Below are 27,367 nucleotides of genomic sequence, written 5' to 3' on the forward strand. Positions count from 1 at the left end.
TATTGCGTCTTATCAGTTATATCATAGGGGTTAATGTTGAAACAGCTGACAAATATTAACTATAGAAGGTGAATCAAATTGCTTAGCATAGAACAATCATCATTCACCAGTGTAGAGTATTAAGACTTAATATGTATTGCATGTAGCAGTCATTAAGATAGCCGACAATAAATTAAACTGAATTTTTCTATTTGCGACAATTGCATCTGCGCATATCGGTTCAGCCATGACCACCTGGAGACGTTCTCCAGCTGTATAGATCCATTAAAAGGAAGGATTAATAAACCAGCCGCCTCGCAGTCCGATACATGTAGCACACTCCTTCCTATTTATGCCAAAGTCAAACTTGTGACAAACCTTGTCGAGTTTCCAGGCTTCCTTCCAGCTTGAACGATGACGAAGTTGCACTACCAGAGCTGGGTGCCAGCTGATTATGAAAGTTTCGGCTAACGCTCATTCTGGTTGAAGTCACCAGCATTCTTATTTTCATCAAAAATAATGTGGGCATGATAAGGCCATCAGCCCCTATGTATCATGTACTTAACACCACAGAACATATTCTATGTTGCAATTCCGGCAACGAAACAAAGACAAATTCGACATTGACAACCGTGCCCTCTCATTCTTCATCAGGTTATGTTTGAGACATGAGAGGTTATTTCTGCAAGCTGAACCCAATAAAATCCTCTACACATACATCACTACATTACTTTTCATACGTACAGCATATACACTAAATTACTCTTCGGCTGAGAGAACAAGCAAAAAGAAACACAGAAAAGGCAATGGGCCCATATCCACGAGAAATTCTGATGGAATTTTATTTCCCCACCAGTAACCCCACCAGGCTTTTAGGGAAGCTTGTAATGCTCAGAGCGAGTCTAAGGTGACCTAGCGTGCTAATTGAAAGAAAGGAAGAAACAGTAGAAGAAAGGTGAGGAGGTTACTCAAGGAAAGAATGAGAACTATCCGGTTGGCTGTGCTACCCATGGATATGGGAATAGGGGGCTTGAAAAAAAGGAAAGAAAGGAGTGATGTAAATAAAGGATAGAAAATTTAAGAGAAAATTTGAAAAACGAGGCGTGGAAATGGCAAGCACAAAAACAGCACCACCAACAAAAGCAAAACGCCATAAAAATAGGCAGGAAAAACGATAAAATATGGAAACGAAGAATGCTACTTCGTGTTTTTCCCTCTTATACATTTCAATCTGCTTCTTCAAGACTACAATTGATTTGATTGCTTCCGCCGCACCGTGTCTACAACTGAAATTTGACTGATTTGCTGTGTACATGATGTAAATAGTGTACATAATTTTTATTTTTTCCTGAGGTGAAGCTGCTCTTTTCTGGCAGGCTCTTGTGCCAAACTGACTCTTAGAATTGCACTTGTTTTGTTCATGCTGCCTGTCACTTATGCCTCTCGTTCATGCTGCCTCTCATTTCATTTATGCTGCCTCTATTTTTACTAGTTTATTTAGTCCTTCTGCTCTTCTCAACTGCAAAATGTTTTTTATATTCAAATTGCATGGCTTTCCTTCCAAAAGGTTTTTGGCTTTTAGCCCTGTCTGTTTATTGGCCTTAAAGCTTTAAACCTGTCATGGCTTTGCTGGAGCATGTCAGTTCCCCACATTATTTTCCTCTTTCCTCATTGAAAGAGGGGGACACGGAATTTTAAAGGGCAAAGAGGCCTGCGGTGATACTAATGAACACTTGCACTACTTTCTTTGTGTAACAACCCAGAATGGCACTGCATTTTTTACATGATACCCATCTAGTCTCTTGTTGAGATTTTGTTTAAGCTGCTACTAAGTAGATTAATTGCGACCTAATGCAACCTGGAAAAATTAATAATGTAGCTTGTGTGACGTCCCCAAGCATATATACAATGCCCATTAATCTTCTAGGCTTACATAGAAAAACGAAAAATCTCTTGAGTAAGTTTCTCGATGCACATAACATAGTAATATTAGGCTTGGATATTTCATGGTTTTTGAAACTAAGCTAGTGCAAGGGCCACTTCCTAAAAGCATTTCAATAGACCTTATGCGAAATTGCTTCGTGATCTAGCAACACTGATGTAAACGAGACCGTCAGCCATATTGGTACGGGCGCCGATCGGGAAGTCTCGTATTGTTTACTGTGGAAGAGCAGGTGACGGTAACGCGGTATGGCTCAAACTGGACGGCGTTTTCCGGCTCCCGACCGCGGATTGTGGACGAAGGACTTGTCTGCGCTGCCGACTGTGTCTGAAGACTCATACCACTCGGGGTGCCGCGCCAAAGACCCATCAGAGCGGCAGCGGAGCAGGGCATGCCGCCTAGCCATCGATGCGCATTGCTCGCCTTCATCGGTGCGGACAAACACGTGCGACTCGCAGTAAGTAAATCCTTTTATTTTTTACTTGACGCGAGTTAACCGGTATGAGCATTTGTATAGCACTTAGTTCACCGTTGTTTGCCATGAAAATGCGTAGCGGCGACCCTGTTGCAGTAACCCTGAAAGAGGAAAGCGACAATCGCCAGATCGTACCGCTAGTGGGTGGATTAGGTATTTTCAAATGCTGTACATCGAATTTACGGGATGATTTTTGGCGAAGATGCTTACGGAAAGGTTGCGGCCGTTTTCCGTGACGGTCGTTCGCCCGCGCGTTTGCCGCAAAGCAATCGCGCTTTGCGGCGAAATCAACTACAAAAGCGCACATACGCCTTGAATTTTCTTTTTTTCTCATTATTTATTGCGCATATTCTGCCGCAAAAATCTGTTTGTGTGTCTTTCTTCTCCTTTTTTGGCGGTGGGGTGGTTGTGTTTGTTTTTAAAGCGCATGTTTTTGGTGTGCAGGAATAGATAATACAGTAAAACCTCGTTAGCTCGAACTCACTGAACTGGATTTTTTAATTCGATGGGTCATCGGTATAGCCCGAATGTTTACCTGTTTATCTCGAAAGGTTCTGGAAGTGAGTTCAAGATAATCATAATATTGCTTGCTTAAGTTATGACGAACACGATTATGCGGGTACTGGTATCATTACCCACGGTGAGGTTTGTAAATGTTAAACTTCCTTCTCTTGAAAATGCATTAACAAAGCATACAAAGATACTTGCACGCTCCAACTTGACAAACAATTTTGGCATCATTGCTGTTTGAGGTGTAGATTACTGCCCTTGCAACAGTGTGAAGCAAGACACAAAATCTGGTCATTTTGAGTCTGTTCCTTGCGGCCACTGTTTTCTGCTCGGTCCCTTTACCATAAACTGTAGCGGACTAGTCCTGTTCTTCCCTGAGTGATATTTACTGTTACTCTCTCTGTTCTTGCAGGTTGGGCCTCATGCATGTGCTCAGCAGCTGCTTTCGCTCCCAGAAGAAAAGTGGCCGGCCCTGTGTTGTGTGCCTCACCTTTGAGACGGACAGTGGGGCGATTGTGGAGGCAGCGTGCGAGTGCCCGGCGGGTTGCAGTGGAGCATGGGGTCACATCCTGGCTGCTGTGCACCTACTCGCCCTCTTGCAGGCCGAAGGTTTTAAGCGGCGCCACCGGAGCTTGCGTGCACTGAGCTGCCACGACAGTGGGGACGTCCGAGACAGCAGGGCATCAAGCCAGCGAGTGTCCAAGACATTGACTGGAGAAGCCCGCGAGAAAATGGCCCCTCCCTTCCCTTGCCAATGCGTCTGTTCGATGCACGTCGAGTACAGGAGCAATGCGAGCAGCAACAAAGTGCCGTGCAGGCGCTTAAGAGAAAACTTGGTAGCCTTGGGAATGGGTTTTTTTGCCCCAGTTTTGCTGGCCTCACCCTCCCCCCTCCCCCCCCCCCCCCCCCCACACAGTGACAGAAACAAGGAATGGCATGGCACCTCAAGGGTCACCTATGAGCTACCAGCAAGCATTCATGCCACATTTCGCCGTGGTAATCTCGCGAGCACGCAGAGGCTGTGCAACGTCGTGTTTACTAGACCGCGGCATGCAGGGGTGCGCGAATGCTTCCCTTTGTTCCATTTATATCCACAGTTTGCTATACTGTACGCGCAATAAATCAGCGAAGTAGTTTAGTTTACTGAGATTTTCACTGTGGGTACAAAAAATGCAAAAGCACTCAAGCTGATGCGCGGCGGCCTGATGCAACTCTGGCCGTCTTTTTTTTTTAAAAAACAACTTGAAAATTGTCTCAGCTACCTACCTCAATGGCCACTATCATTACGTCGGAGGCATGCATGAAGCATGTGACTAACTAGAGGAGTGAGTGTGTATTTTAGTCGCAAAATATTCGACAGTAAATACATCGTGGCTGAAATGACAATATGCACCAAGTTAACTTGACGTAAAAACAAACCTTTCAGTCAGGCAAATCGGGAACCAAGGGCGAAAGCTCGAATTTTCCACCGTTAGATCATAATAAAACAGTGTACGCCACTTCTACAACGACACGCGGCTAAATGCAACGTAAAAGAAACCAACAACACACTCCCACACCGTGCGCGCCCATCACAAAGGAAATTTTCAACCGCGCCGTGACGGCGTAGTGCGGCAAGAAAAGTTTGTTTACAGCCCTACGTAAGATAAAGGCTCGTGTAGGGGCTAAGCGGTACCATTTAACAATGAAAAGAAGCGGGCGCAGAGCCACAGGGACGAGTAAAGAAACAGCCTAATTTTGGCAACTTGTGGTACTGTTTTCCCGATCGAGCGCCGCTGTCAATCGCATGAATAGGTGGCGCACGCTCAGGCGTAATTTAGAATACAAAGGCTGGACCACAGAACTTCAACGCAACTGCATTTTTCATCCGGACAGCGACTACGGAATCCCGCGCTTAGCGAACCAACGACAAATATTCGCTCCCAGCGCACCGCGCCCAGCGTGTCACAAAGGTTGCTCGCGACGGCATAGTTCGCGTCAGAAAGTTCATTCAAAAGCGTGGAACTTCACGTACCTTTTCTCCATTTGGACCGGTATTTCCGCATTGCGTGCACTGCGGCACGAAGCAATGCTCCGGCATTGTAGTCCATCACCAAGAGCGGTCAATGCCCGCCTTCTATGTTTTGCTAATTGGTTTCGGTTTCAAACGACCGTACCAAAATGGCGGACCTAGTTATCAGAGTCGACGTGAGATGGCGGGGCGCATTTTGCATAGGTAAGAATTTCAGGGACCTTATGCATAGGGTCTATTGGAGACAAAAAGTTGACACACGTGCTGCAGGGGACTCGTAGGCAAGGCACTTGCACAATCTCAAATAGCGTGTTTGTTTAGCATAAAGTGCAGTAAAGAATATAATCTCCATTTACACGCATTTTTTAGATGCATTGTCGAGTCCGAACTACCATTCGCTAGAAAAGCAAGCAGTTATAATGAGAACCTCAACAGATCGCGAAGACAATCAGCTTACGCATCCAGGGAGGGGGAGGCGTCTGAAACATGTCAAAATTTCAAAATAAACATGTAAAAATATCAAAGAAAGGACTACACAGGACTAGCGCCGGATATAAACTGACTCTTTTACCCCACACAAAAGAACATACACAGAAACAGAACATGCGCGAATACAGGGTAAGCCACCAGGAAAAAAATCCGGGGGAAGCGATTTCTTTTTAAAGGAAGAAGGAAAAGAAATAGACGGGATATTATTGAGCTCTCATGGGAGCTCATTTGCATTTAACACAGTCCGGAAGCGGGAATGGTAGGAGAAATAGGATAGGAGAGAGAAAAGTAAAGATTAGAAACGTATGGAAAGAGTAGAGAAGAGTAATTCCACTGTTGTGATTCCGTCGCACACAACACACTACGAACACTGTTGGCTAGCGTAATGCTGCGTCGGGAGACGAGAAGCCTCGAAGCGTGGCTTCTCGCGGAGGCGAGCTTGTTGAAGCGCGGAGGCGAGCTTGTTGGGACAAGGAGCGAAGTCTGCGGTGGTCCCGATTGCTTCGAAGTTCGCTGGATTGGAGTGCGGCCGACAGATGGGTACTGGGGGAGGCCGGAGCTGGCACTCGACCGCCCATACCAGCAGAGCGAAAGCCGGGCGACATCCCGATCCATGGCGACAGCCCTAATGTACAACGGGCTGCCGAAATGAAGTCCCCCCGAAGCACAGGAGCCCGAAAAAACACGTCCGCTCAACTACGAAGCGACGAACGCATCCGCAAAAGCTACCTCTCCAAGCGTACGAAGTACCCGCTAATCTACGCGCTACCCCTTCAAGTTGCGGAGAATTCAACACTGCATTTAACACGCTAGCATGGCACAAAAGTTCGCAACCTACCAGAGGAAAAACTTCACACCATGTTTCTACACAGCAATGTTGTCATAGCGCACTTTATGCAATGGTGGCTGATGGTGATGGTGATGGTGATGGTGATGGTGATGGTGATGTGGCTGTGCCCTTTGTAGCGGGTCTCCGCTGCGTGAGATCGCGCGGCGTAGCCAAAGAAAAAAAACGAAAGGAAGAAAAAGACAGACGAAACTGGTCCTAACACACAAGAATTGACGAGCCACCACTACTCACTCCTCAATGTCACAACACGCTCCGTACTGCTCCGTGCTGCCACCCTTGTTACAGCCGTCTCTCCGTCGCAACGCCGCATGTCGCCACCAGGCCTCAAGGCGTCGTTTCGCATTTTCCACCCCCCCCAGCCCCCCCAGCCTCTTCAAAACCGAGAGCTGCTAACAGGGTTTGGCTCTCGGGGGCAGGTGTAACCGCAGAGCATTCGAGGACGACGTGGCTGGTGGTCTCTTCTGCAGCTCCACAGGTGGTTCAAGTTGTGTCGAGCCCGGCAGTAAACTTCTCCCGCCACACACGTGTTCGCAGCACGCCGAGACGGGGCTCTGCCAGCGGGCCACTGCGAAGGCAGTTATCAAAAAACTTCTCCTGGCCGATGGTCGTCTTTGTGGCGCTATACAGGTCCAGAGAGGGCTTCGCCTTTGCACCTTTGAGCTTTGTCACCTGAGCCCGGATCCTGGCCGCCCTCGTGCTCACGGGCTGTGCGGCAGCTGACGCGATAGACTCGGGCAATACCTCATAACGTCGCCGCAGATTCGCCGTCCGTCGGGTCCACTGTGTCGAAATCCCGGAATAGATGGTGTGGATCAGGGTCTGGTGGGCCAGGTTAGTGTCGGGCAACCGAAGAAGCCTGCCTTCGTAGCTTAATTTCGCCAGTGCTTCCCGCGCCGTAAATGACGACCAACCCAGGTCCCCCTGGATCCCCTCCTCCGGAGTGTTCTTGTGGACGTCCAAGGCCATCCTGCCTGCGTCCTCTGTCTCATCTAAGAATTCACGCGTTCCAGCAGAGAGGCACAGCATGGCATTAGCGTAGGTCAGCCCTGGCACTGCCACCATCTTCCACAAGGCACGTAGCACCTCGTAGCGGTTGAAAGCCCAAAGTGCATGCCGGCCCAGAAAAACTTTGTTTCTGGCAGCTTTATTCTTCATGTGCCGCTCGTGTGTCGCCAAGTAATCCGGTCCCGTGCTCAAATGCCCGCCCAGGTACTTCGCCGCTCTCGTCATGTGCACTGTGTCCCCCTGCAGTGCCCATGTCCGCTGATGTACCTGAGCCGTGCCCCATACCACCACCATGCACTTAGCTTGGCTAAACCGCAGTTGTAGCTTCGCCATCTCTGAGCCACAGATGTCCAGCAGGTGTTGCAGCTCCTCTAGCGATCCTGCCATGACGGCGAAGTCATCCGCGTACACCAGGGCTGGGATTCGACGGACCACCTGTTGCCCCTCTACCTGGTGTTCCAGCCGGTAACCACTCCCCGAAAACTCCAACTGGTGCGTCACCTCTCCCACATACAACATGAAAAGAAGTGGGGAGAGAGGACATCCCTGCCGCAGACCGCGTGGTATGTCAACCGGCGCCGTAGTCTGGCCACCCCATTGAACTTGTGCTGTGATGTCCTCGTACAGTGCCTGGAGCAGGTAGAGATCTGATTCTTCCAGGCCATGTTTCCGAAACAGCTCCCACAGCATCTCCCGATTCACCCGATCGTAGGCCTTGGAGATATCCAGGAACGCCACATAGAGCGGGCTCCCGGTCTGCAGGGCGATTTCTATGCACTGCGTAAGGACAAACAAGTTGTCCTCAATGCGTCTGCCGACCCGGAATCCTGCCTGCAGCTCCCCCGAGACACCTTTCCGTTCGGCCCAGTGCTGCAGCCGGCTCTTCACAACCTGCATGGCCATTCGGTACAACACCGGAGTGATGGCTATAGGTCTGCAGTTGTTGAGGTTCATCCTATCCCCGGTGCCTTAATACAAGGGGCGAACCCTACTGCGCTTCCAGTCCCGAGAAATCTCTGCTTCCACTAGGACCCGTGACAGCAAGTCCCCCACTCGCACCCTGGCTTTCGGGCCCAACGCCTTGATGAGACTCATGGGGATGCCATCCACCCCCAAGGCCGTTCCCGCGTCCACTCTTCGGGTAGCTTGCTTGAATTCGCGGTCCGTCGGTGCCTGTCGCAGGTCGGCTGGCAGAATGCTGTCGTCGTGGACTGTGGCAGTTCTCCCAGCCGGCTGCGCCACCTGTTCGCCGGGTTCACTCGGGGAGATCCCTGTGTCCTCGTACCGTTGGAGCGCGCGCAGCCATTCTTCGAGCAGAGGCACGCAAGCCGCTCCCTCCAGCGTCTGTTCGTCCCCTGATGCGCGGAGTCGGCCCTGTGGAGCTGTTCTACTCCCCGATTGAATGTGCCGCCAGAAACGTTGAGGCGCCTGCCTGCCCGCGCGCTGTAGATCGGCCAGAAAACGCTGGTTCAGATCCCTTATTCGAGATTGCACCAGAGCTGCCGCCTCTAGCTTACGCGCTAGAAATTCTGCCTACGCATCTGCTGTGGCTTCATGGTCCGTGTGCTTGCTCAGCCGCCAGTGTAGGCGGCTGGCTTCACGCCGGCGCTTAATGGCCACCGCCACTTCGGCCATCCACCACGCCTTAACCCGATGCCGGCCTTTCTTCTGTGTATAGCACTGTGTCAGTGCTGCATGGAGTGCAGCTATCTGTTCATATGTTGCCATTTCATCCACCCTGACTTCCAGAACAGATGCCATTCTTCCAAGGCCATGTTCACTCGGTCTTCGCGCTCCACTTTGAGCAGGCTGTGAGACACTCAGCTGATGCTGGCCAAAGAAGAGACGAAAACGGTTGTAGTCGCTGGCCAGATTGCCTTCCCCGTCCTCGTCTATGACCACATGTCTAATGACTCATATAGCGTCTCAGACATGAGGCAGTAGTCAATGCATGATGTCCGATCACGCACCGTCCACGTGACTGCCCCTTGGCACTTGTCCGTCAGATTAACCACGACTAGGTTTTCTCTCCTCGCCATGTCCAGCAGCAGTCTTCCATTCGCGTCCGTGTGGCCATTTAGCTCTTCGACGTGGGCATTGAAATCCCCCACTATCATAACTTCATACTGGCTGTGGAGCTCCTGCATGTCTGCGCTGAGGCAGGCACTAATTTCCTCGTTCTTCTCACGCCCAGTCCCCGTCCACCAGTACACTGTGGCCAGGGCCACTGATTTATCGGCTACCCTGCCCGCTAGCCACAAATGTTCCGGGCAGGTAGACCTCTCTCTTGTCCATTGATGGCGACTCGCACACAGACATTCTATCCCCCCTCCTCTCCTTTCATTAGCCTGCCGGTTGCACCCCTCCCAATGCATGTCAGGATCTGCTGGGGGGACTTCCTCATCTCGAAGGTGTGTTTCAACGACTGCACACACCGCTAGCCGATGGGTCCGCATTTCCTTCGTAAGCTCGGCCCATTTTGACTCTTTCCTTGCTCTCTGCATGTTGCGGAAACCTAGCTGCAGACCTCTGCCCTGTCGCTTTCGCCGTATGCCTCTGCGTTTGCGCCGTCGGCTGATAAAATCTCGTGGCAGCATTCTTTCTACAGGGTCGGTCACCAAATCCTCCAGCTGGGCTACTTCCTCGGGAAGCCCCACTGCCGTGGTCTGCCCTCCATTTGCAGGACATCTTGCTTCAGTGCCTCTACGATTGACACTTTTAGGTGTCTGGTCGGCCTCTGAGCTTGCCGGAAACGTCTGCAGGAGCGCAGCCCTAAAAAACACAGAGTCGACGGCCGAGCTGCTGTCCTAGGACCTCTGCCTTGCTTGTACTGTATCCTGTGTCCTGCGTCCCCTATTCTGTCGCTCGGCCTGTGGTTATGAACTCCACTTTCCATCCAGTTCTTTGCAGGCCGCCCTCATCAAACTGTTCCATTGCTCGCAACGACTGGAAATGCTCTCATCCGGGCCTGACTGTTCAGGCAGAGCCTGGACCACGAAGTGGTACTGCAGTCCTCGCCTCATCCATTCCATCAACTTGGAGCGGAAAGCCGGCACCAATGTGTTGAGTTCCGTGTCGGTGCGCCCGATGTCCCTCAGACCGGCCTGGATGACTACCATGACTTCTGAAACACTCCAGAGGTATGTAGCCCCATCTACCAGTTCCGCCACCTCGTGGATCGTGGCATCCTGCGGGATCCTTAACTGGACGTGGTCATTCCACTGGGTGGTCCGGAGCACATGGTATTTTAGACGTCGGGCACTCTCATCCCCAAACACAAACGCCCACCTGCCTAGTTTCACCTGCTGTGGGAAGCTCTTCTTGCGCGTCGGCTCAGACTGCTCTCGGGGCTTTCGCTCGGGGGCCTCCTCAGTCTCAGTAGGTTGTTTCGGTCTCCGCGCCGTCCGCTTCTTGCTCGACTCCCTCCACTCGGCTTCATCCCGGAACTGCATCGGCCGATCCTCTGCGTGTCCGGCTCCCACCTCCTGCCTGTCACCAGAAACTGCCAGTAGTTGAGTGCTCCTGCTGTCCCCGTACCCCAACATTAAGAGATGAAGAGCCCCACTGCCAGGGGAAGTGGGTTAACCATCAGCCCCACCAGCGTCCGTGGTGTTGGCAGCCTCTACTCCCCCGTGCTTTACAATTCCAGGCGCTAGGTCACGATCCGTCGTCTGGCCTTCGACTACGCACCTGAGACGTGCCACCTCTGCCTTCAAGGCCTGTCGCTCCCGTCTCTCTGCCTGTGTCTCGTGCTCCAGGGTATTTCTCTCTTTCTCTCACGTCGCTGTTTCTAGGTCCAAGCGCTGGGTCAGGTTGGCGATAGCCAGCTGCCATTCCTCCATGCCCCGAGCTCCGTGCCGAGGGAAATCTTCTCTTCCTGAGTCTACCCGGGCATCCAGAGCAGCCCGTCGGAGGCAGATTCCACAGACGAACGGATCACCCTTTGCCGCCGATGTCAAGTCCTCAAATGGTGTTTCATCTAGAAACACCCACCGGCCGCAGGAGTCGCGCCTCCCATTCGGATTCCTCTCATCCGCTCCTCCGCTCTTACCGGCCTCGTGCGCGTCTCCATTACTCTGAGTCTCGTTGTCCTTGGTCGACTGTTTAACGAGCTTAGTGAGCGGATTTCCCGATGTCGGCGTCGTGGGCTGTAGCGGCCTACGTTCCGCCTGCACCTCGAATGCAAACGTGTCTATATCCTTGCCTGCGTCTCGAAGGACTTGCGCCAACCGCTCGATGAGAGCCGCCTTCACTCCAGTTTTGTCTAGTTCTCTCTTCTCAAGCTCATTGCGCAGGTCGATCGCTCGCAGCTCGGGCATCGTTTTCTTTGTCGTCAGGCTCTCCGTCGCAGGAACCATCTTGGCTCAACGCAGCCGCAACTGCCGCTTCCACGATGCGCACAACCTCGGGAAAAGTCGCCCGCGAAGGGTACCTCGTCAAGACGAACCTGCTCCGAGGCCCTGGTCCTAGGGTGTCGCGTCACCTTAAGGAGAAACGGCACTGTTCTTAACGAATAGTGCCCACGACACGACGAAACACTCCGCCATTCGGCAGCCTCAACCACACAACCACACACAACGTTTTGCCCCCGCGCGTTGGGGTCGCGACCGGTGACGAAGCCCTACGTGCGAAAAGCACTGGCATGAACTACTTTTCTGATCTCCACCTTCCGGCACAGACGACGTTCACACACGCACGATCGCCAGCACTAAAACACTCACGCACAAGAATTCAAACGTTCAATCCGCCATGATGCCAAGCTGTACCGGGCGCGTTGCAAGCACGTTGCTGTCATGATGGAATTGGTTGGTTGGTTTAGCACGGTTTCAATGCACGGGCTGGCCGGGCAGCTTTTCCTCTACAGTCAGTAAGTACTAACTCTATGGTCGCATTGCTCGTAGAATATCTGTTGTTTTGTTTACCTGAGTGGCTTAATCAGGCTTCGTTTCATGAATTTCCCAATTGCTAGTGCCACTAGGGCAGTGTGTTTAGGCCATCTAGACCACATTCCGACCAGCATGGCGAAATTTAGAGCACGCAGAGCAAGGAAGCGCAAGTTTGCTGGGAATCAACACACGCCGAAGAAGCTGTCTTCGAACGCAGTAGACGCGGGTGTTTCGGCGACTGCCAAGAAGCGTGGGGTCATCGCAAAAGCCGACGAAGCTCCGCTAGAGGATTCTACGCTCCAGGGAAACAGGGTAGAGGACATTTCTATCCTTTCTGGTGTGTTTTCATCGCTGGCATGTAGTGAATACTTGAAGACGTCACTGAAGCTCGAGGAACGCTCGAAACGAGGCATATGCTCTACTTGTGCGGTCGTGTGTACCGATTGTGGGTTCGAGCTCGTATTCGATACATCGAGAAGAGTGGCGCATGCCAATGAGAACAATTTTCGTCTCGTTTACGCGATGCACCAGCTAGGAAAAGGGCGCGCCGGTGCGGAAACATTTTCTAAAGTGGTGAACATGCCTGCCCCTTCACGTCACTCCGCCTACGACAATATATCGTCTCGACTTTCTGCTGCGGCCAGAGAAGAGGCGTCCAAATCAATGATTGATGCTGCTGCGGAAGTTCGTAGTGTTGCGGGGAGGGCTGCATGTGGCGTTTCAGGTGATGGAACATGGCAAAAGCGTGGACATTCGTCTTTGAACGGCTGTGTATCAGTGATTTCTGTCGACACAGGAAAGGTTGTTGATGTTGAGGCCCTTTCTAGCTCATGCAAGTCTTGCAGAACAAAAAGCAAGTTGAACCTACAAAGTTCTGAGTACCAGAAGTGGACGGCAAATCACACTTCCTGCCAAGCAAATCATGAAGAAAGCGCCGGCACTATGGAGACGGTTGGTCTATACCGAATATTTGAAAGGTCGGAAACAACCAGAAGCTTGAGGTACCTGCAATACCACGGTAATGAGGATACTAAGAGTCATCTGACGGTGAAAGACATGTATGGAAAGAACAGTGTCCAGAAACTTGAATGCACTGGGCATGTCCAAAAGCGCGTTGGCTGCCGCTTGAGAAAACTCAAGAAGACAGTGCGCGGACTTGGAGGTAAAGGGAATATCACAGATGCCCTCACCGACCGCCTGCAAAACTATTATGGCATTGCCATAAGAGCTAATGTGGGGAACCTTTCTGCAATGAAACAGGCTACAATACCCGCCGCGGTGGCTCAGTGGCTAAGGCGTTGCGCTGCTGAGCACGAGGTCGCGGGTTCGATTCCCGGCCGCGGCGGCCGCTTTTCTGATGGAGGCGAAAAGCAAAAACGCCCGGGTGCACGAGATTTCGGCGCACGTTAAAGATCCCCAGGTGGTCAAAATTAACCCGGAGCCCTCCACTACGGCGTGCCTCATCGCCTGCGTTGCGTCGGCGCGTTAAACCCTACAATCAATCAATCAAACAGGCTACACTAGCCAGTCTGTTTCACTGCAGCTCTACAGACAAGGACCCGAGACACGGCCTGTGCCCCCTTGGACCTCAAAGCTGCTGTGTGTACAGAAGGGTAGAAGCACTCGGCCAAGAGAAGTATGTGCACAAAGGTGGGCTTCCAAACGACGTGCTTAACACAGTGAAAACAGTGTACAATAATTTGTGTTCGGATGAACTTCTGATGAAGTGTCTGCATGGAAAGACACAAAATGCAAATGAGTGCTTCAACGGTCTCATATGGCAGCGGGCTCCCAAGGGGGTCTACACTCTTAGTCGCGTCCCGGATGGCGTCCTATATGTATGCGGTGGGCAGTCTCAATACCGTGATATAAGAGGCCCTGACAGGTTTCTTTTCCGTGACAAAACCTCAGGTGGTTGCATCACGCTTATATGCTGCACCAACGGCCAGTGTCACGGCTATAAACTAGCAGACAGCCTGACGCCAGAAATAAAATAAAAAGGGGGCAATCGTGAAGCTCCGAGCGATATGTGTGGCTTGCGGCGCATGCGCGTATTCCTCCTCACACAATCGCCCACGAGCTACTTTTGCGGTGGCCGACGACGCGCGCCCGACGACGCGGCGAAAGCCGAAAAACCTTCAAAAATGTCTCGCGCGCACATGCGCAGTAGGAGTGGAAAAAAGTTCGCGCGCGGCGAGTTGTCGTACGGTGATTTGTCTCTATCGCGCACGTGCGAGGAATTTGACCGCGGAGCAAGTTGGGGTCCCGCGCTTTGACTTCTGGTCTGTGTAGTTCATACTTAGTTCCGAGCGTTCACACTTCCTTGAACGTTCGCTTCCGCTGACATCGAATGTGTGCTTCGAGGTTCGTGCAACAGTGGAAACAACTGCAAATGCGATGGGAATATTAGGGCCACCGGTCACGCAAGCCGAACAGCGACGACATTTCAAGCCGGCTCGTGTGTGTATTGCGGCCATAGCCCGGTTGAACACGAAAGGATAGATCCCTGGACTTCTTGTTTTTTTTTCCGAGGGGTGGGGGGCGCAGACTGTAAAAAATAGGTGTTTGCAGACAATTAGTAAAGGCCATGAAATTATGCCTTTTTCGTCGCCGTAAGAAGCCCGCGCCAAAACCGTTCTCCGATACCCGGGGCCGTACGGTAAATTTGAAGGGCTTTATAGAGATGATTTGGTTTCCCTGTGCGACGGCCGTTTTGGGATCCAGGCGAAAAATGAAAACGATTGCACATGTGATGCACTTCCGTTGCCGTAAAGAGTACCGTGGTGTCGTAAAGAAATTGCATTTTTCCATGCGTTTCATTGTCCAGGTCAAGGCACATAAAACCCAGTTTGAATTTTGTATTTTTCAATATTCCATGGCCACTGCTTGCCATTTTCGGTAGGCGTAGCAAAAAGTTATGTAACGTTTTTTTATAACTAGGTTTTCGCGTCATCGTTTCGGCTCGTGACTTTTCTGGCGCGTTGAGTAGTCTGGCTTCTGCGGCGATTTGTAAAGTTCATTACGGTGCGTTTAAGTGGTAAAGTTTTCACATGAAGCAACATGTATGAGTAACACCAGCACCGATCTTGTTGTGTTCGACACAGCTGTCGTCTGTCTGGAGTGTCAACTCGCGGTTTGCAGAAACATGATAGCACTGGCAGCGCACACGCGGCGCGTCGCCGGCGTGGAGGTCGCTCGAAGTTGTGGCTTCTAATGTTGTTACAGATGAGCTGGCTGTTACTCGGTGCGCGCAGTTTACCTATGCTGTATCAAAAGATATTGCTAGCAATTTTCTTCCATCTTTAATAAAATGTTTTGCTCCATACTATTGGTGGCAATTGTTTCATAAAAATAAACTAGGGCACATTACCCTCCGTATGTAACAGCGAACAGACTTTCTTTTTGACGTGCAATTGACGTGTCTCCGTCATATAAAATTATGGCAACGTTTTCTCGCACGCCTTTGCACTGAAAAAGCGCTCGGCCTTCCTATGTATATGAAGAAAACGTCCTTTTGGAGTGCGTTTGAATCTACAAGCAGTACGAAAGAAATAATTGCCTAAACTACAGCGATGCACTTACCTGATTTATATTTTCGCGTATCTGCTAACGCGTTGGTAATACTTCTGCTGCGCCCCTTCAGGCTACACTGTTTTACCACCGATAAATAACGCCACCCTTTTGTACCTGGTCACTTATTCACCTGCCGTTTCTTCACGCAGTGCCAACACAACAAATTGCTACCCGTGACTCAACGTTTTTGAGATGTTTACAACGCTGTTTCGATTCCAGTGGTGCGAAATTCCAGAAGCAGCAGCTCCCGGCCCAAAGATTGCTTGGGGCGATTCTACAAAGGCCATCTACATCATCGGAAGTGGTGTACCTGGACCATAATTGAAGCCCAGAGAATGTACTTTTTATTTGTTTGGTATTATATTGCATGAAGGACATGAGATACCCGTCAGCTTTAGGCCAAACGTTGGGCGTTATACAGTCAGTAGCCTGAAAAAAGACGAGTTTCCTCCCTGTTTTGTAAACAGCAAGCTGCTGAAAATTCTATAAATAAAAACAATAATTTTATCTTAACAGGCCGTTATTTGCTCTTGCACAAAAATATTTTCATTTGTGTGTTCCATAAGGGCAATCTGCTAATATTTGTATTTGTTATTTCAGTATAAGTCGTTTGTGTTCATATTTGTATTTTGGATATCAAATAAAAAGAAAACATCGCTACTTCGACATGGTGTCATTTTGTAATTTTCATCTCACACTTGTGCATGCTCATGAATTCGAGAATGACAAAATACTTAACATTTACCTACCCAACTCAGTTCTCTGTTCGTGTCCCAAGCTTGTATGAGTATAAACTATCAGTTCAAGATCCGCATAGGTTTTAGGTATACAGATACTTGCTTTACAGCTTTGCTTGTAACATGGCATTATAAATAAAGGGAGTTTTTTTTCGTGGTATGCGCATTGAGGCCTGATAAATCAGGTTGCAATATACTGAGATTATGAAGGTAAAACGTCATTGCATAAAAACAGGTCATGAAGATGTTCCAGAAGGGCACAAATTAAAAATGATTTAGGGAAATTGCAGCCATTGCAACCCATTTATTTGTGGCATTGTTTTATACGGCTTAAACTTTCGATGCTCTAGGGTGCGTTCATCCCCAAGTGCTATGGTTTTGGTGAACTGCCTTGAAAGTATTGAAAATGCTGAACCGCGACCTTGCGCTTCGGCGTACAATAATATAACTCGTTAATAACGGAAGCGCGAATGAAACGAGGCCACTTAAAAAAATTGCACGAATTCCGAGAACTGTCTGCTAATGCGCCGCATTTTTATGCCGCTTCTCTTGAGTGTAAGTCTGTTAGAGCCAATTTTATTGGTTTTTCAAAGCCCGGTCCGTCCAATTATCTCCATTTACCCTATCAATCACTTACTTGCGCCAAATCTGCATTTTTTGCAAATGAAGGGCGTAACAAGGCTCAGCATTTCAGTATGTTTTACTGTCCTTGTTCTTTAGTTTTTCATAATTCTGTTCGACCAATTATCTCCATCTACGCTATGATAACGATTAAAAGCGTAATTTCAGCTAAATCTGCATTATTGTGGAAATGCAAATCGTTATACAGGTCGCCATTTTTCGTCATTGTTTTATATTTTTCCTAATTTTTAGTTTCTCAAAATTTTGTTTGACATGATCTTCATTTACGATATTATAATGAATAAAGGTGAAACTTCCGCGAAACCAGCATTTGTCTGGAAATGCAGGGCGTTACAAGTTACACGACCGGGCGCTTATCTGGCCTGCGCGAGAAAACGCTAAGATATTTGTTGTGTGCTCACGATCCATAAAAGAAAACGCAGTATCTGGCCTCCCAACGGCTGTTTACCTGGGCGTCGACGCAGCAATTCTGCAGGCGTCGCGACACAATGTTAGGTAGAGTGGGTGATTTAATATTGCTTCATTGCATTACCAGATGCGTATTTTACTACCGCACCCCTATTACAAAAACAAAGGTCAAAGCATGTAACCGCACCATCAGAAGAGCTACGACGAGCAGAAAAAATTTAGTACACCATTTCATGCTTGGTATAATTGCCACTCGTGACGAGACAGCTCTTATTTGCAGTACAACAGTGCGCCTTACGTGTTAGTTATTTGCAAGCATTGTCATATGGGACACTTTCCACCAATGGCCAAGAATACTTTCGGTAACCAGGCAGAATACCTGTTATCAATTCCGTTTGCATCGATTGAATAAATCCCCGCACGGCGCATCATACTGTTGGAATGGGCACACAGCATGACAAAAGGTTTCCGCTCGTACCAGTGTACTTAAATTCCCGCAAACCATATAGTATTATGCCTCTTTGGTAGAGCGATTTAAAAACGGTGGTCTAAAGAAAGCCACCCGCCGCCGAATGTGTTAAGACTCATGCTTGACGCGCAACAGCATGCAGAATACTTGTAAGCCCACCTTTGCACTACCCAGCAGCCCGTGGGTCGTGGCGCAGTGGTTATGATGTCCGCCTCTTGATCGCCCCTTGATGTGTTGTAGGTGACCCAGGTTCGATTCCCCGTACGGTTACGTGAATGTGCTTATGAATACTTTGTGTGTCTTGTATAACGTAGCGTATATTAGAGCATTCACCACGGTGTGCTGGCGTTGGCCTGTCAATGCGGACGAAAAAAAAAACGGATAGAACCGATCCTGGCTGAGTGCATTGATTGTTTTTCCTTTTTTTTTTTTGATGAAAAGCAACAAGGCCGCTTATTTGAGGGGCCGTATGATTTGGGGGCCGCTCGTAAGCGGGAATATATTAGCATAACGGGCTAATAGAATAATTACGGCTACGGTAGAAAAATTACGGCTAGCGGCCCGCCGAACACATGGCCCGGGATTTAGGTGGCCCTCTAGTTAGGCGGCCCTCAATATGGCCGCTTAAACGCCGGGCCGTGTGTTCGGTGGGCCGCGTGTTTTGCGGGCCGCTTGTGCTCGAGGCCGTCTGAACTGCCGCTTTATAAGCGGCTTTAAATTGACGCGGCGGCCCGCCTGCATGCGGATCGTATAACCAGGAATTGACTAAGAGTGTACGTAACCTTGCCTACACTATTGTTTGCCTGGAATGATGCTGTGGCAAACTTTAATAATGGCAGTGTCAGCACCCTGGAAGTCCTGAGGAAGGCTGGCATCGAACCAGGGTACTACACGACAAAAGCTTGCATCACCAGAGATCAGCAGCGCATCCAGAATGCCCAGCGCACGCCAACTGAAGGGACAAAACAGGCCAGGAAGAAAAGACGAGCAGCTACACGAGCTAAAGGAGACTCTAATGCATCTGGCAAGAGACCCAGCTATGAACCTGGTGCATTTTAAGTCTCTGTAGTGTTTGCACATGTTTGGCTAGGTCTGAAAACTTTGTTTACGTTTTTCTCAAAACAAGATTTTTCTCCAGCTCATGTGACGAAAACTTTCATAACCTTTTTCTGGCTGCGTATTTTGAACTGAAATTTTATATGCTCATTACCTGTGCAATGGACCAGAATAAAAGAAAATGATTGAATACTTTTGAATTCAGAGCTCATTTTGCAAATAGGTTTGGTAAAAATTGCCATTTTTTTCTTTTTTCTTCCTTTTTTGAACATTACTTCATTAATATTTATTGTATAATAGTTATCGCAGTTGAATGGATAGCCTAAACATTTAGCTACACCAATGGCAAAGTTTGACTCAATTAGGCCTTTCATTAGTAAGTAATCCACTTTCAACCCATTTCTCGAGAAAAAATTACCTTCCAAAAAAATAAATAAACAATATTTTGCGCTCAAAACAGCTGGGTAAAGTAAATAAACCATGCTTATACTGAAGAAAAAGTTATACCAACCCTAGCTCTTTTTAAAAAAGTTTTTTTTTAGTGGCCTACCACCTTAAAAAAAGCACTGGCGGGCAGTTAGCGAAGTCAATAACCTACCACGGTGAACGCCCGAGTTTCTGCAAACAATATCTTCGGCAGGAAGCGGCAAAGGGACAAGACGTGCTGCAGGTGACCCGACCCGCCGGAGATTCCACTCCGTTCTCTGCGCGCGGATGATGCTATCGGAAGGCATGCCTGCGCCCGGTTCGAAACTTATCGCCCATGAAAGGTTAGGGTACTTACTGCAGGGGGTTATCCGACCGATCCGAACTTGCGCTCTTCGCTCGCTGTGAGCAGCCATTTATAAATAATCCGTACATCGTGCGCGCTTAGCTCAACCCTTCGTATGTTTTGGCCGGGCGGAGCCACTCCGAAGTTCGGCCATTCGTTCACGAAGACTACTCGAGACAGATGCGGGAAGCAAGTGTGCACTTCACGCCTGGTTGGCGCGTCGCGTGAGAGAGGAGAATATGAGATGTACAGGGCCGTCCACTTTAGGTGCGAACACGGCGCAGCGTGGCCGCGCTCCGCGGAGCGCCAGCGCACAGGCCGCGGCCGCGCATAGAAGCTAAGTGGCGCGGGCGCATAGGGGCTTGGAGGCGGGGCTTTGTGCCGTCTGCTAGCGCGGGAGCGCGCCGAGCTTGCTTTGCAATTAAATGGGCCCTGAAAGGCATTTTGAGCACACTAAATGAACTAGCGCAACCGTTAGATTGGGTCGTCAACGTCCTCTGTGCCAAGTATTACTCTTTTACGCGCAGCGGAAAGCTCACATTTTTGTTGCAAAGTTTGTCGTTTTTTTCTCACCCTTTCCTTCGTGTTTTTGGACGCCGCCATCTTCACATGTCTACATCATCGATTCCCAGATGTTCGTCATGAGCTAGACATCCTGCTATTGGGCGGCTTTTTCACGCACTTCCGGCAAAGAGATGAGTCGTCTGCTCAGCGTCGGCTCGCCGGCTGATCTGCCAGCGGAGTGCCGGAGTGCTTGGGCATTTTACGACAAACGAAACAAGTGTAAAACAAACGCTTAACCGTTTGTATTGAATGCAACACGGCAATAACACGACATGGATATTCTCTTACCTGAGTACGTTCCATAACGAAAGCGTTGGAGCCCCGTGGCACTTCTTTCGTGCAATCGCAGAGAACGCCCTGAGCCGAATGGCCGGGTTTGACGCATACATTTTATTCAACTTCAAAACAATCCAGAGATGCGTTTCTAACGAACACAACGTCACAACATGCGTTGAAAGTCTGAACCACGATTGACAGAGGATGGGTTGCCTCCTGCCCGTCGTAAATTCGGTACTCACCTCGCGCGCGCTTTGCGGTGACAAACAGCAAGTCACTTAACTCTGGCGCACAAGCCGATGGCTTTTAGCCACGCACACTGCACATACCCCATGCGAGGTTGAGTCGTACGTCGCTCGAGAAAGGTAACCCAGACCATGGGAAGCACTATCCACCCGCAGAAGCACAACGTCGCATTTCATCGCGAAACAAAGGCGTCCACAACACACACACCATCGCCTCCTGTAATGCCAAACGCATCTCGCACTTCCCAATGGGAGTGAGTGGTACGCCTGCAGTGCCCACATGTCGCGAAGTGGGGCCCCAAGCTGAACCGGGATCACGCAACCGTAACTGACTTCTGGAGCGGTTTGTGCCTTGTTGCCAAGGCAACCGATGTTTGAGATTGTCAAAGAAATGGCGCTCGCTCCAGCGCTAGAAAGCTCAGAGCCACGGCGGAGCATGTTTTGCCAACGTTGCCGCTCTCCACCACGCGTCGCCCCAAGCTGAACTGGTCACATGATTGAAGCGTTTTGTGCACGGGTTCTGTATCAGTTTAATATTTCTTTTTCACATGCCGCCGGCAGGAATTACCACCGCCGCAAAATAAGACCCGGCCACATCTGATACGGCGCTTTTTGGATAAACAGTGCGCGGTGCATCAAGGGAACGAGCGCACGACCCTCTCCGTGCGGCTGCGAGTTCGCCGCCGATAAAAAGTCATGTGCCGCCAGCAACGTACACCGCGAAAGGGCAAGGCCAGGCCGCCGCATACATGCGGCCAGATTTTTCGTTCGCTTTTCCAGCCTTGAGGTATTCATGGTGTCAACAAAGCTTGCCCGTAGCAGACGACAGTCTGAGCAGCGCAATAGCGGAAGTACGTCACCGCTGCGGAGCGCAGCATCATGGGAGACAAGGCTCGCGCGCCGTCAACAGCGGAGAGTAAGTCGAAAGGAGGAGGAAACGCGGAGCGACGATAATGCGCGGTTTTTGATTTACCATTTCTCAGCTAATACTCATCGCTTTAACAAAATTCTTGCGGGAGGAGATTGCAAATACATTGCTTTATTTGGGTACATGTACATCCATGCATCGGTGGAAGGTATTTCAGGACCCCTTTAAGGACGCCTAACTCTCGGCAATGCATGCTTGTAGCGTCTCGGAGCGCCGCGACTGCGTTGCGGGAAAGTGCACTTTCCTCATTTCGACACGTTGTGTAGTTTCTGCGTGCGACAACTGAGCGCTTCCTCTTTCCAGTTCCAGGCCCCAGTTAAAAGCATGTATTGTTGAAGGCAGCGCCGGTCTTAGCGGTGGGCGAACAGGGCGTTCGCCCTGGGCGCCGGCGAATAGGGGGCGCAGACCTGCGCTGAAAGCCCCTCCCCCCCCCCCCCCCCCCCCATCTCTCCCCTGATCTCTCCACCCGGCTCTGTGCTCCGTCCATCAAAAGAAGAGACTTCGGCGGTGCACGTTGAAGTGGGGGAGAAAACGCCTACATCCAAATAATCCCAAATTTTCAACCCTCTACCGAGAAACATGTACCCACAATTTCACACTTAAAACGAGGGTGCGAAGGTGCAATTGAACTTACGAGAAACCGCCTGAGGGCTTTGGTAGACACTATTAACAAAACTAATTCAAGTGTAACTGTTATTGAATAGAGGTAGATGATTAATGTAATAATCTTATTTTTGGGTAAAGATAGATTTTTTACTTCTGTTGTTACTGTGCACGACGTGAAGCCCGTAACATCAGCCTCTGCTCGATAAATACAGAGGTATTCTCGTTCTCTCTTCTAAAATAAAATCAATTGACCCAGGCCTTAAAGCAATGTCCGACCCCAAAAATGCAACCTCCCTTCCCAAAGTAGCCAGACGATTGTATGAATTGGGCATCTCTGAAATTATCTAGGCTTCGACTGAAATCTCCTCCCTATATACCGTGTTGCAAACAAACTGAAGAAAAACTTTAATACGGCAACTCGTGGCTACAGATGTCTCATATTACGCCCATTTCTAAGCAGGGATGTTTGTTGAAGAAAAGAAAGACAGGAACGCTGAAGTTACTGGCGTATGTCGAAAGTTTTAAAGAGAAACAGGAGAGATTGAAGAATGCCTTTAAAGTACAACCGAAAGCCTAATTCTTGTATTAGAGTAACTAACCTGATCTATCCTGACAAACCTCGCACGGTCTACAACATTACTTGAGGAGGTTGCGCTCATATTGACAGCAATCATTTGGTCCCGCTAGACTTTGCCCTAGCGTGTCAGCAAAAGTGGTGCGTCAGCCCCAGAACGCAGTCGAGACACTTTTATACAGCACCGAATAAATTCATGGTCATAAAAATAATATATGTGCATTTTCCATCCAAAGCCAAAAGGTGCCCCCACTCCACTGTCAATAGGTTTACGCTGAAACTTTGTCCATCTGTCAATATGTTACCTGATGTGTCTACTCTACCTCGAGCAAGCAGACCCATTGTTTTAGTTATTTAGTACTAAGACCATCAATTACACTTTTCGGAGATGTTTTCTTGTCTGTCTGGTCCTCTGCACAGCGCGCTAACCAACGCGGAGGCGCGCGTGCGAGGTACTGCATGTAGAAAACCTAATTTTACGGGTGTATTCTACGAAAAAAAAGGACACGTTATCACTTGTGATCTTATTCCTGCTTCTGTTACTTGAGGGTAGCTATAGCACTACTTGTTTTGCTTTAATGCCCGCCGTATTCTTTCCTCTAACGCCACTGGGTTGCTTAAGTTAAGATCAGACAGTCAACAACAGGTTTAAAATCAGGCAGACAAACTCAGACAATCAGTCAGTCAATATCGGGGCCTCACTAGTGCGTGCAAGCTTCTTGATGAGTAACTGCATTTGCCTGGCATATTGGTTAATGCAACTAATCCTTTTTTTTTTACTGGGAAGCTTCTTTTCGTTTGTGCATTTTAAGCAGCATTGTCTCGCTTGAAATGCACATGGTCTGTTACCTGGTCGGCCCAATTAGGCGGCGTCATGCATGATTACCTAATTCTGCCCGGGGCATTGATTTGCGGTTTCATTTGCTGGCTTCAGCCACCGCCTTCTTCACGATCGGTACATGTATTCTCTTATCCAGAACTGTCCCTTTTCCGCCATTTTCAAGTGACTAACACACAAGCATATTGGGCCAGAAGACGCGGCACCCTGACTGGTCAATTTAAGCTAAGCTGATTGGTCAGTTTACAACCGGATGTGACGTAGGGTTATGTTGGCATTTTTTTCGAAATGGCATGGACGTCGATCGCAACTGCATCCAGCGGTGAAAATAGTTCTTGCTTGCTGCTCTGTATGCGTGTTCTCGCGTCGAAAAAAACATGCTTCAACACGAGAGGAACATGCACCGGGCAACTTGGACGCCGAGGTTGTAGTGCTGCAGTTTTTCGGCGGCGCTGGAGGTAAGGAAATGGACAAGTTCGCAAGACGCTTTTTGTAGTGCTGGGGTCATTGCTTACTACCGTGCGAAGTGCCCATGGGTACACTCTTAGTCAATTCCTGGTTATACGATCCGCATGCAGGCGGGCCGCCGCGTCAATTTAAAGCCGCTTATAAAGCGGCAGTTCAGACGGCCTCGAGCACAAGCGGCCCGCAAAACACGCGGCCCACCGAACACGCGGCCCGGCGTTTAAGCGGCCATATTGAGGGCCGCCTAACTAGAGGGCCACCTAAATCCCGGGCCATGTGTTCGGCGGGCCGCTAGCCGTAATTTTTCTACCGTAGCCGTAATTATTCTATTAGCCCGTTATGCTAATATATTCCCGCTTACGAGCGGCCCCCAAATCATACGGCCCCTCAAATAAGCGGCCTTGTTGCTTTTCATCAAAAAAAAGGAAAAACAATCAATGCACTCAGCCAGGATCGGGTCTATCCGTTTTTTTTTTTTCGTCCGCATTGACAGGCCAACGCCAGCACACCGTGGTGAATGCTCCAATATACGCTACATTATACAAGACACACGAAGTATGCATAAGCACATTCACGTAACCCTACGGGGAATCGAACCTGGGTCTACTACAACACATGAAGGGGCGATCAAGAGGCGGACATCATAACCACTGCGCCACGACCCACGGGCTGCTGGGTAGTGCAAGCGTGGGCTTACAAGTATTCTGCATGCTGTTGCGCGTCAAGCATGAGTCTTAACACATTCGGCGGCGGGTGGCTTTCTTTAGACCACCGTTTTTGAATCGCTCTACCAAAGAGGCATAATACTATATGGTTTGCGGGAATTTAAGTACACTGGTACGAGCGGAAACCTTTTGTCATGCTGTGTGCCCGTTCCAACAGTATGATGCGCCGTGCGGGGATTTATTCAATCGATGCAAACGGAATTGATAACAGGTATTCTGCCTGGTTACCGAAAGTATTCTTGGCCATTGGTGGAAAGTGTCCCATATGACAATGCTTGCAAATAACTAACACGTAAGGCGCACTGTTGTACTGCAAATAAGAGCTGTCTCGTCACGAGTGGCAATTATACCAAGCATGAAATGGTGTACTAAATTTTTTCTGCTCGTCGTAGCTCTTCTGATGGTGCGGTTACATGCTTTGACCTTTGTTTTTGTAATAGGGGTGCGGTAGTAAAATACGCATCTGGTAATGTAATGAAGCAATATTAAATCACCCACTCTACCTAACATTATGTCGCGACGCCTGCAGAATTGCTGCGGCGACGCCCAGGTAAACAGCCGTTGGGAGGCCAGATACTGCGTTTTCTTTTATGGATCGTGAGCACACAACAAATATCTTAGCGTTTTCTCGCGCAGGCCAGATAAGCGCCCGGCCGTGTAACTTGTAACGCCCTGCATTTCCAGACAAATGCTGGTTTCGCGGAAGTTTCACCTTTATTCCTTATAATATCGTAAATGAAGATCATTGGTCAAACAAAATTTTGAGAAACTAAAAATTAGGAAAAATATAAAACAATGACGAAAAATGGCGACCTGTATAACGATTTGCATTTCCACAATAATGCAGATTTAGCTGAAATTACGCTTTTAATCGTTATCATAGCGTAGATGGAGATAATTGGTCGAACAGAATTATGAAAAACTAAAGAACAAGGACAATAAAAAATACGGAAATGCTGAGCCTTGTTACGCCCTTCATTTACAAAAAATGCAGATTTGGCGCAAGTAAGTGATTGATAGGGTAAATGGAGATAATTGGACGGACCGGGCTTTGAAAAACCAATAAAATTTGCTCTAACAGACTTACACTCAAGAGAAGCGGCATAAAAATGCGGCGCATTAGCAGACAGTTCTCGGAATTCGTGCAATTTTTTTAAGTGGCCTCGTTTCATTCGCGCTTCCGTTATTAACGAGTTATATTACTGTACGCCGAAGCGCAAGGTCGCGGTTCAGCATTGTCAATACTTTCAAGGCAGTTCACCAAAACCATAGCACTTGGGGATGAACGCACCCTAGAGCATCGAAAGTTTAAGCCGTATAAAACAATGCCACAAATAAATGGGTTGCAATGGCTGCAATTTCCCTAAATCATTTTTAATTTGTGCCCTTCTGGAACATCTTCATGACCTGTTTTTATGCAATGACGTTTTACCTTCATAATCTCAGTATATTGCAACCTGATTTATCAGGCCTCAATGCGCATACCACGAAAAAAAACTCCCTTTATTTATAATGCCATGTTACAAGCAAAGCTGTAAAGCAAGTATCTGTATACCTAAAACCTATCCGGATCTTGAACTGATAGTTTATACTCATACAAGCTTGGGACACGAACAGAGAACTGAGTTGGGTAGGTAAATGTTAAGTATTTTGTCATTCTCGAATTCATGAGCATGCACAAGTGTGAGATGAAAATTACAAAATGACACCATGTCGAAGTAGCGATGTTTTCTTTTTATTTGATATCCAAAATACAAATATGAACACAAACGACTTATACTGAAATAACAAATACAAATATTAGCAGATTGCCCTTATGGAACACACAAATGAAAATATTTTTGTGCAAGAGCAAATAACGGCCTGTCAAGATAAAATTATTGTTTTTATTTATAGAATTTTCAGCAGCTTGCTGTTTACAAAACAGGGAGGAAACTCGTCTTTTTTCAGGCTACTGACTGTATAACGCCCAACGTTTGGCCTAAAGCTGACGGGTATCTCATGTCCTTCATGCAATATAATACCAAACAAATAAAAAGTACATTCTCTGGGCTTCAATTATGGTCCAGGTACACCACTTCCGATGATGTAGATGGCCTTTGTAGTATCGCCCCAAGCAATCTTTGGGCCGGGAGCTGCTGCTTCGGGAATTTCGCACCACTGGAATCGAAGCAGCGTTGTAAACATCTCAAAAACGTTGAGTCACGGGTAGCAATTTGTTGTGTTGGCACTGCGTGAAGAAACGGCAGGTGAATAAGTGACCAGGTACAAAAGGGTGGCGTTATTTATCGGTGGTAAAACAGTATAGCCTGAAGGGGCGCAGCAGAAGTATTACCAACGCG

General features: G+C 48.8%; 2 protein-coding genes across 2 annotated transcripts; both read left to right on the forward strand.

Annotated features, from left to right (window-relative positions):
- The first annotated feature begins 2,102 nt into the window (after positions 1 to 2,102).
- Positions 2,103 to 6,390, forward strand: LOC144169344 (uncharacterized). Its single transcript, XM_077698481.1, has 3 exons — positions 2,103 to 2,378; positions 3,319 to 3,712; positions 6,373 to 6,390. Exons 1-3 carry the CDS (start codon positions 2,170 to 2,172, stop codon positions 6,388 to 6,390), a joined length of 621 nt encoding a protein of 206 aa, XP_077554607.1. The 5' UTR covers positions 2,103 to 2,169.
- Positions 6,391 to 12,279: 5,889 nt separating this feature from the next.
- LOC144164042 (uncharacterized) lies at positions 12,280 to 19,035 on the forward strand. The gene is made up of 3 exons (XM_077694639.1): positions 12,280 to 13,407; positions 13,662 to 13,959; positions 18,749 to 19,035. Exons 1-3 carry the CDS (start codon positions 12,280 to 12,282, stop codon positions 19,033 to 19,035), a joined length of 1,713 nt encoding a protein of 570 aa, XP_077550765.1.
- Positions 19,036 to 27,367: the final 8,332 nt, after the last annotated feature.

Source organism: Haemaphysalis longicornis, unplaced genomic scaffold (genome assembly GCF_048455015.1).
Source record: "Haemaphysalis longicornis isolate Haplotype H1 unplaced genomic scaffold, Haemaphysalis longicornis Haplotype H1 scaffold_1, whole genome shotgun sequence".
Taxonomy (NCBI): domain Eukaryota; kingdom Metazoa; phylum Arthropoda; class Arachnida; order Ixodida; family Ixodidae; genus Haemaphysalis; species Haemaphysalis longicornis.

Excerpts from the sequence above, each read along its gene's own strand:
- LOC144169344 (XM_077698481.1), top strand. The coding sequence starts at position 2,170 with ATGGCTCAAACTGGACGGCGTTTTCCGGCTCCCGACCGCGGATTGTGG. Across the intron at positions 2,379-3,318 it reads ACAAACACGTGCGACTCGCA|GTTGGGCCTCATGCATGTGC; the intron begins GTAAGTAAATCC and ends CTGTTCTTGCAG.
- LOC144164042 (XM_077694639.1), top strand. The coding sequence starts at position 12,280 with ATGGCGAAATTTAGAGCACGCAGAGCAAGGAAGCGCAAGTTTGCTGGG. Across the intron at positions 13,408-13,661 it reads ACCTTTCTGCAATGAAACAG|GCTACACTAGCCAGTCTGTT; the intron begins GCTACAATACCC and ends TCAATCAAACAG. Across the intron at positions 13,960-18,748 it reads CAAGGGGGTCTACACTCTTA|TGTACGTAACCTTGCCTACA; the intron begins GTCGCGTCCCGG and ends ATTGACTAAGAG.